An 11,075-nucleotide genomic window follows, 5' to 3' on the forward strand; every position below is an offset into this window, starting at 1 on the left:
AACTCTATAAATATGGAGGCTAGTTCTTGTTTCCAAGACATTTCACACCTCACACCCCACATTCTCTTTTTTTTTTTTCTTTGCAATTTTCTCTAGTTTTTCTTTAGATTTTCAGTTCTTTCTAGTTTATTTGTATAGGCTAAGGTGACAGATTAGCCATTACAAGAACTTTGTCTTCTTAAATTCTTTTCAATACAATCATTATTTTCTTTTCAAGATCTAGCAATTTTTTTTTATTATTTTTAGTTTACAAGTTTTCCAAGCTTTCTTACTTTCGGTTTTTACAATCTTGTTTTTAAGTTCCAATTATTCATGTTTTACACAATCTTTTCTTCACTATAGTATTTCGCCATTGTTGATTTCTTTAATTCAAGCTCTCGATTTCCATGCAACTTTGCTCTATTCTTTTATTTATGCAATTCTACTTTTGGCAATTTCAATTCTTTGTTTCAATTCCTGTTTTTTAGATTTAGTCCATTTGGTCATATCATATTGGTTGCCAAGTGACAGTTAAGTAGATTTAGGCCTATACATTATTCTTATATATTCTTGTTTATTTTTAATTGCAAATTAATCCAAGATTCTATTAGTTTGGATATAAAAGTTTAGTTTTTTGGCTTTAGTACTTTAATTCACCCAACAATTCAATTTTATAATCCTTGTAGGACGATACTCTACTTTCATCATTACTATTATTTGATCACAATATGTGTATTTGCAGGCATTAACAAAATTAGCAATCAAGCTTGAGTTGCAAATGGTAGGGCAAAGGCTGAAGTTGTTGGCTTGATCTAAGCTAACAATCAACAACCCAATTGGGAGGTGATAAGTTAACATTCTCATGTGCCATCAGGTGGTCAACTGACATGGTCTAGCTAATGTAGGTATTGGAACTTTAGGTAGGCCCGACACATTAGCTTAAGTCGAAAAGATCAAATTGCCCCCATCTTATTAGTGACTCACACTCTGAAGCAAGATAACTATTTTGCCCTTGGACCATAAAATGCCCTTAACAGGTATATTGAAAGCTTAGTTGGACATTAAAGATTCAAGTTTTTTTTTAAGGATGTCTATTTATAATATATTAAAAAATTATTCATTGATTTATCAATGGAAAATTGTTAATGAAGAAATTTTGAAAATATTTAGAAAAAAAAATTGTTTAATTTTTATTTTTCGATTTTTAAGATGTTTATGAAAAATTTTGAAAGGTGTGTAAAAATTTTTTATTTTATTTTTAAAATTTTGAGGTGTCCATAAACATATTGTTTCGTAATGTTGATATGTAATTGTAATTGAGTCCAATGATTTAACCCCAAACAAATAAAAAAGAAGGAAAATTTTAAAATAAGAAAATTTTCATTAATTTGCATTTGAAAGAAGTTGGAAAGTAAATAATATTTATACCTTGAGCTCTGTATATAAATAAAGAATTAGAAAGATTTAATTTTGTCAACTGATCTTTAAATCAGTTAATACAATATTAAAAATGACAATAAGAGATTATAATTTTCAAAAAATTTATACACTTAATATTTTTTCCTCAATATTTAAAAAGAAAAAAAAAGGCCTTGCCCTAGATTTATTGGGCCGTTATATGAAAAAAAGTTCTATTAAGCCTTGGCCATTTTCACTTAACCATTTTTGCACTTCTGAAGCTACAGTTCCCAAGGCTTTTAGTTCAACTTCAAACCAAAAACCTTGAAGCAGACGAAACAATAAAAAGGTGAATATTTGATTTTTAGTATTTAAAATATTTTGACATTTTCTCATAGATCCCAATGGCATCTTTTGGCGCCACCACAAGATCAGTTTTTCGATCAAGTTCTGCTTGTAATGTTGCAGCTTGGCTCACCATCAAGCCAAAGCCAAAGCAACTTTTTTGTCATTTCGTGTCTCCTTCAAAATCCTTCTCTCCAACTTTTAGGTATCCCATTCATCTCACTCGATAAAAACATAATTTCTTCATTGAAAATAGTGAAACATTTTCAATATATATATATATATATATATATATATATATATATATATACACACACACACACACACATATATATCATCTATTATCTAAATTTTTTAATATATATATATATATATACACATATATATTATCTATTATCTATTTATATATAAAAGTGTGAACTCAAAAGTGTTAATAGTAATCGACTTAAATATTCTTATAAATTTTTAAATTGATAAATTTATCCTTAAATATATAATTTTTATTAATTTATTTAAATTTAATTTAAATAAACTAAAATTAAAAATAAAGTTTATGTGAAATTAAATTACTTAAAATTTTAAAATTTTAATTTCAAAAGTGTTAAAAGTGATTGGCTAAAATATCCTTAGTAAATATTTTTATAAAATTTTATTTAAATGAATTTTTTATTACCAAACTTTTTTTTTTATAATTAGACTAAAAAAATGCTAAAAGTGATTGACTAAATACCTTAAATAAAATTTTAATTTAAAAAAAATGTTAAAAGTGATCGACTAAAATATCGTTACTAATTTTTTTTATAAATTTTAATTTAAATATTTCTTTTTTATAAGTAGAATGATATCAAATGAAAATACAAATAGAATAAGATCAAAGCTTAAGGTGTTTAAGAATAAAACAATTTTATCGAGTCTGTTTATATATTTATTATAAAAACAATTATATATGTAGTTTATGTTGATGAATAAATTCATTAAAAATAATCATAATTAAGTCATTGAGGTATATTTGTTTTTCTTTTCTATTTTTTGCCTTTCAATTTTTTTGTTTTAATATATTAATTATATCTAGATGTTAATGATTTTATTATTTATATGTTTTATGAGTTGATCATTGACAACATAATTAAAATTTTTTAGTTCTTTGAAATAATTTTTTAAAATATTACTCTTATAGTTTAGTCTATCCTTTTATAATTAATTTCTCTTTTGTATATTTTTCCTCTAGAATTTTATAATTGTTATTTCTATGAACATAAATTAATATCAAATTAAATGAAAATCAATTGCATCACTTTCACCAACAATTAGCACAAGTAATTCGTTGAATATTTTAATTGAATTTTTCACCTATAAAATTAGATGATTCAAGAAATGGTGAAACTATCACTAGCTCAAGAATGGATCCAGTATTTATATAAAACTGTTCACCTTGATTAAAACAATAATCGATTTTATTTTCTCTCAATTTTTTATCTTAATATTCATATATATGATTAATTTATCTCTTTAAGATTATTTAGTCTTTCTCAATTGTATTAAATTATTTGGTTTTTCTATCATCTAGGTGGTTCAATGACACAACGTAAATTAATATAAGTAAAAATTATCAAATGAAGTAAAATTAATTACTTTTAGTAAATTCTTTTAAGGTGTGACAAAATTCATTAGAATTATCTTTTGAATGTGTTTATGCAAAAATTATATTTTTCATGAAAATTATTGTTAATGCTGAAAATAAAATCATTATAAATTATATAGGTATTATATAACAAGTTTGTTATTCTTAGAATTGAAATTTTCTTAAGAAAACATAACAAGCACCAAGTAAAGATTTTATTTTATTTTTTAAAATTATGTATTTTAATGTTTTTATTTAATAAAAACTACATATAATAAAAATTTTCAAATAAAAGGAAAATTAAGCTTTTAATTTATAGATTATACAATTATATTCAATTAATACACTCACCGATAGAAGATTATTCTAAGTACAAAAAATAAGACAAAATATTGATTGGTTATGCATAGCTTTATTTTCTCCATATGACAAAGAAGGTTAATGCTATATGATATTTCAATGAAAATATACAAATATATTGATTTTAATTTTTTTTAAGATTAATATGAAACTCTTTTATTTGGAGAAATATTGTATATTAATTCATTTTCTCTTTTATATCAGTTGAAGAATATTAACTTTTGTATCAAAATTTTTAAGGTTGCCATATTAGTTAATATTTGTTCAAAAAATTGAAATTCATCAAATTAATTATCATTTTACATCTAAAATAATAATTATTATAAGTTATAATTTAACTAAACTTAAAAGTGATTTAAAGGTATTTATTAGAAAATTTTATTTGATAAATCTTTATTTAATTGTGTATTTAATATTTCAATCATTTTGAATTTTTAACCTTTTGTGATTTTGAGTTGGATTTTAGACTTAGTATCAGCAATGAATTAGATTGAGTTAAGTTTTATCATCTAATTTTATTCATAGTATATCAATTATTCACTTATACACTTAAGCAAATTTGACTCAATAATTGATTCATGCTTCTCTTTATTTAAAAAACTAAATTTAAATCATCCTAAATTCAAATAAAAAGAAGTATACTTAATTATTTATAATTGCAATTTCACTTTAGAAATACTCTTAAAATTAATTATCTAATTTAATTACAGAGACAATAAAAATAAAAACATTGAAGATGAAAGGAAAAATGCTTGAATAAAAAATTTTTAAATTATTACGGATGATGAATAACTAATATTGGATTTTAATTGGGTTATTATTTCAATTCAGATTTTGGTTATATTCAATTATTTCGAATTTTAAATAACTACTAAGTTATTAACTTTTTAAAATCAATTGAAATCAAGTCAAATTAGTTCATTTTTATAATTATGTGAATTATATTATTTTCAATTAAATTGAATTTTAAAATGAGTAAAAACATTTATTTATACTCAATTTTAATTTTGAATTGTTTTAAATTTGAGTTAATTAATCCATATTATTTTAGCCATACTTTTATGACATTGGTAAGAAATTTCAAAATAGAATGAGAACACATGACAGTGGAAATTTAAGTGCAAAAGTAATAAAGATCCTAATAATAATATTTGAAGAAAATCTTTATACTCATTTTTTGTAGAGATTAAAAGATATTTTTTTGAGAATTTTGAAATTCATATTGTAGAAATATTAATTTAGATCTATTAGTTTATAATCATTTATGTGTTAATTAAATTGCTATATGAGTTGAGGGAAACAATTAAAACATTTCATTTGAAAGAGATCATATCATAGTTCAAACTTAATCACAAAAACAACATAGAGTTAAATATTATATGAGTTGTTATGACCCCTTATAATACTTTTTACTATTTTCAAATAGAGAAGATGATTGGTATCAAAATATAAAAAAGATCATTTTGGATGATGATAATACGAATGAAGTAACAATTAAAAATATACAATCTTTTCATTTTAATAGAAGAAATTTTTGGTTCAAATGGAAAATTTGATTAGTATCAAAATATAAAAAATGTCATTTTGAATGATGGTAATAATAATGAAGTAACAATTAAAAATATATCATTTTTTCATTTAGTAGAAAAAAATTTTTTTATGAAAAATGTGAAATATTCTTTACTCTTTTCAAATAAAAAAGTTGTTTGGTATCAAAATATTAAAAAAGTTATTTTGAATGTTGGTAATAAAAATGAAGCAACAATTAAAAATATACTATTTTTTTCATTTAGTAGAAAAATTTTTTATAGAAAATGCGAAGGTGATTATTGTGAATTTAATATTTTGAAAATTGTTGTTTGTTTAATTTTTATAAATCTTATTTAGTAAATTTATTCTAATTACTTTTATCATATATATATATATAACAAAATTTTTACTCAAAACTATATATTTAAAAATAGAAACATAAAACAAAGTTTATTACTGCAGTTGGTGGCAAAACATTTCAAATTTTCAATCTTTTATATACAATTATACTTTGTTAACAAGTATAAAAATACATTCACTAATAATTCAATCAAATAATTAATAAAATGGTTTTAATATGTACTATTTTACCATGAACTAAAAATTTTGAAGAATATCTTAGAAATATTGACTTAATATATTATATATATTTATTGAATTTAGTTTTAATACTTGAATTAATATAAAAAGTTATGATTTTATCTTATTATTATGTGTTAAACTATGGATAGTAAATTTAGAGCATTTACTCGTGCTTTTTAAGTCATTTAAACTTGAATATTTTTTCTTCTTTCTTTCTTTACCTTATAATGGCATGCATTGTCGTTACTTTCTTTTGGATATACACAAATTAATAATAACATAATAATAGATAATTAATAGCTTAATAATTAATCATTAAAAACTTAAATGTAAAATATAATTTAGTAGTAATCATTGATAATTTAGTAATAAATTAATGATAACTTAATAGTAAATAAATAATAATTTAGTAATAAATAATTGATAACTTTTTAGTAAATTAGTAATAATATAACAATATATGCATAATACCTTAATGATAAATCAATTATAATGTAATTGTAAATACAAAATAACATAATACTAAATTAAGGATAACTTAACGAAAAAATAGGTGATAACTTAATAGTTAATTATTGATAACATAGTAATAAATCAATGATAAGTTAATAATAAATTAAAAATAATTTAATAGTAAATCAGTTTCAGTTTAATAGTAATTAATTGATAATAATAAATTATAAATAACTTAGTAGTAAATCAATGATAAATTAGTAGTAAACAATTGATAATTTAGTAGTTAATTATTGAAAACTTAAAAGTAAATCAATATAATTTAGTAATAAATTATTGATAACATAATAATTAATCAGTGATAATTTAATAATAAATCATGTAATTTCATATAATATATGTAATAACTTGATAGTGAATCATCAATAATTTAGTGGTAAATAGATAATTTTGTAGTAAATAATAAAAAATTAAATAATAAATCAATGACAACATAATAATAAATATATAAAAATATAATAGTAAATTAATAACTTAATAGTAAATCATTAATAACATAATAATAAATTACTAATAACTTAATTTTAAGTTATTGATAATTTAATAATAAATTAATAATTTGACAGTGATTTATTAATAACGTAATAATAAATTACTAATAACTTAATTATAAATTAATGATAATTCAGTAATAAATTGGTTCATCATTAATAATTTTTTAGTGAATCATTAATAAATTAATAATAAATCAATTATAATTTTATAATATTCATCAATAACTTAATGGTCAATCACTAACAATTTAATAGAAATCATTCATAACTTAATAATAAATCATTTATAATTTAATGCTAAATCATTTTTAAATTAAAAATAAATCATTGATGATTTAGTATTAAATTATTGACAACTTAATAATAAATAAATTATAACTTAATTGTCAATCATTAATAATTTTCTTATACTTGAAGCTGTCAAGGATTTGACTTTGATTACTAGCAGAAGTGAAGTCAAAATTTTCATTTTAAGGGCTAGAATAAACCTATTATGAATCTATTCAATAAAAAAAATTAATGAAAAAATTCTAAATTTGAATAAAATAGTAACATTATAATATAAAAAAATTATCTCATATATTATTAGTCAACTTCTTAAATTTCATGTTTTATAGTTATAAATGCATAACAACGTATTAGTAAATCAATGATAGGTTAATAAAAAACAAGTGATAATTTAATAGTTAATCATTGATAACTTAATAGTAAAATAGTAATAACTTAATAATAAATTAGTTTTAGTTTAGTAATTATTAATTGATAAACTTAGTAATAAATTATAAATAACTTAATAGTAAATCAATATAATTTAATTGTTAATCATTGAAACCTTAAAAGTAAATCAATGTAATTTCGTAGTAGTTAATCATTAATAACTTAATAGTTAAATAACTTAATAGTAAATTATATATTATTTAATATAAATTAGTAATAACTTATTAACGAGTAATGGTTGATTTTGTAATAAACTATAATGACTTTGTAATAAATAATCAAAAATCAAGTAGTAAATTAATAATAATATAATAGTAAATGAACAATGAAATAATAATAAATCATCGATAATTTAGATAAAATTATTAATAGTTTAGTAGTAAATCACTAATAACTTAGTTGTAAATTAATAATAATTTAGTAGTGAATTAGTTAATCATTGATAACTTTGTAGTAAATTATTGATAAATTAATAGTAAATCAATTATAACTTTATAATAAATTATCAATAATTTAGTAATAAATCATTCATAATTTAATAGTAAATAATTAATAAATTAGTAGTAAATCGTTGATAATTTAGCAATATATCATTAATAGTTTTGTAATAAATTGATAATAATATAATAGTAAATCAATATCAACTTAATTGTTAATAATTGATAAATTTATTTTATACTTAAAGATGTCGAGAATTGAACATTGGTTATTAGTAGAAACAAAATTAGAAATTTCATTTTGAGAAACTATGATAAAACTTATTAGGACATATTCAATAAAAAAATTTAATGAAAAATTATAAATTTGAACAAAACAATAATATTATTATATAAAAAATTATCTTATACTACAATTGAACCTTTTTTTTTTTGTAAGAATCTATTATTAAATATGTCATGACATAAATTTTATTAATAATTATTAAAATTATATCACAAGTTACTAAAAAGTTAGTTACTAAAATTTCATCAAGATGTTATTAAAATTTTATAAATGATTACCAAAATTATATAATAAATTATCAAACTAATATCCAAGGTTATCAAAATTATATCAAGTATTATCAAAATTTTATAAAAAATTATTAAAATCAAAATTATATAAAAAGTTATTAAATTTGACATTTATTATAACAAAATTATAATTAAAATATTATAGTTTATTATTATTATCATAATATAAAAAATTATTTATTAAAATAAATTTTTAAATATAAAAATTACATATACCTCATGCATGTATAAAAAAACTAATATATATATGTATATACATATATATATATATATATACATATATATATACGGACGCATTCTCCACCCCCCACATATATATATATATATATATATATATATATATATAATGTGTTTTCTAATTTTGGTGTTAAGGTATCCGTTCGAAGCGAGTTTCTGTGTGGCATCGATGCTTCCGTATCACACGGCGACTGCTTCGGCTTTTATGGCTTCGATGCTCTCCATTTCTCGCCGCAGCTATGGTTTTCTCCCGGAAGGTGTTAAGATTTCAATCTTTTAGGTTTTTTACTTTTGGTTTAATGATTATTGAGCTTGAATAAGAATCGATTCTTGGTTTGATGGGTTTTGCTCTTCCTTTTTACTTCTTTGTTTGCTTCTTTGATCTTGTTTCCAATGGATTGCTAAATCTCTCTGGGTTAAGTGCTTGGCATTTAATCTCTCTGGGCAGAGTTCAAGGCTGGTAATGAAAGAAACCAGGAAAAAAAAAAAATTCACCCAAATGTGTCTTTCATTATGGTTGCACAATGTGTAGTTTAAGAAACCAATATGTAGAATTTGGGTGTATTTGAGTATTGAAATGTGACACAATAGGAACGGTATAGAAATATATTTCTCGTCTGTTTTCTTGTGTTTGATAGAGAAGTTGTCATCAGGGATGAAAATGATAAATTATTACTCGCAAACTATTCGGATTCGACTTGAATGAAACTCGAATTCAGTTCGGCTATTATCAAGTCGAACTCAAATAACTCAACTTATCGATCGAACCAAGTTTAAGTATTTTATATTCGGCTCGAATAACTCACGAGTTTAATCGAGTTTTAATATTTTAATATATTTTAATTAATAAAATATCTCGAACTCGAGTTCGAGCTCGAAGACAAATAATTGAGTTTTTGTCGAATATAAAAATCAAGCTTATTTTTACATGTTAATTGAGTCAAATTGAGTGAGTTAAAGTAGTTTGATTTTTATATCAAATTGAGTTGGAGCCAAGTTTCGACCCTCAAATTTGGAGTTGAGCTCGGGCTGAATGCTGTATTGACTCGAACTTGATCGATCACACCCCCAGTTGTAATACTATTGCTTTTTCTTGTATTTTGTCTAACCATTGGATATTTCATTCTTGAATTAGGTATCTAGGATAGGATTACATTGATGTTCTATTCTTCCTTTTGATTTCTGGTAATGTAGCATCTCCAGGGTACTTCGTTAATTTTGTCCTAGAAAAGTAAAAAGAAAGGCTAAAGGGTAAAAAAAATGCCTTGGAACTATAATTCAATAACTATTTAAAACCGTAACATTTTATTGCAATCAATTAACCTTTAATCTTCTATTTTTTGCCCAATTAAACCCTTTAATGGGTAGAATAATTGGGCCAAAATAAAAGATTAAGGACTTGATTGATTGTAGTAAAATATTAGGGGCTTAAATGATTATTGAATTATAGTTCAGGTGCCTTGTTTACCCTTTAGCCAAAAAGAGATTGTTTTCTGGTTGTAGTCTTAGGAAAGAATCAGTTTGGTTTTCATGTGGTTCAGTCATAAATGATATCTCAGAAAAATTGAGACAACATTCTATTAACTTCCCTACTTCCCTACTCTTTTTAATAAAAAAAGGTGTATGCTGCTCTTTTCTCGTTGTAGGCCAAGACAAGACTAGATGAAGATCAAGAAGCAAGATGGAATGACTTGGACTTACATAAATATTTTCGAACTTTAGAGCTAGGCATTGCATTATCTATAGACTAGGTGTAGTATGCTTATTACTTCCAAGTATTGATTAAGCGCAATATAAATTGAGAGTTAATGTTTAAGTTGTGATTTGTCTCAAGTATTTTAAGGCTTTCAGTTGGATGCTCCCCTATAAAGGTTATGTGTGTTTACTTTTACCACCCTATCCATTTTGATAAGAAGCTTATCAGTTCTTTTGTTAGGAGACGACAATGATATAACTGTATGCATCTTCTTATATCTCTGTATGTGTAGCCCTTCATATTTGTGACGAGTGAGTGCTATTCATGGAGTTCTTGACATGCTTACTACACTGCCATTTTAGAAAAACTGCCTTTGCCTATGTGTCCCCTGGTCAAGCAGCCAACAAAACACTCATCGATTATCTAAATACAAGGGTTCTTTGTCTTGGTCAATTTTCTATTTGAGGCTATTGCTGAAAATTGCTGAGACGGTTCAACTGAGCAACTAACCTGAGAGGTGTTGATAAAATATAAGCACTACTATGTTTTAATTCCATATGCTTTCAACAATATAATATGTAAATTATGCA

The 11,075-nt window shown here is 22.3% G+C and overlaps 1 protein-coding gene across 1 annotated transcript; it reads left to right on the forward strand.

Annotated features, from left to right (window-relative positions):
• Positions 1-1,781: 1,781 nt before the first annotated feature.
• Positions 1,782-10,605, forward strand: LOC111282339 (uncharacterized). Its single transcript, XM_089760402.1, has 2 exons — positions 1,782-1,927; positions 8,838-10,605. The coding sequence occupies exons 1-2, from the start codon at positions 1,782-1,784 to the stop codon at positions 9,067-9,069; spliced, it is 378 nt and encodes a 125-aa protein (XP_089616528.1). The 3' UTR covers positions 9,070-10,605.
• Positions 10,606-11,075: the final 470 nt, after the last annotated feature.

The sequence above is a fragment of the Durio zibethinus genome, chromosome 5 (assembly GCF_047325235.1).
Source record: "Durio zibethinus cultivar Kanyao isolate XHJ-2024 chromosome 5, ASM4732523v1, whole genome shotgun sequence".
Lineage (NCBI taxonomy): Eukaryota > Viridiplantae > Streptophyta > Magnoliopsida > Malvales > Malvaceae > Durio > Durio zibethinus.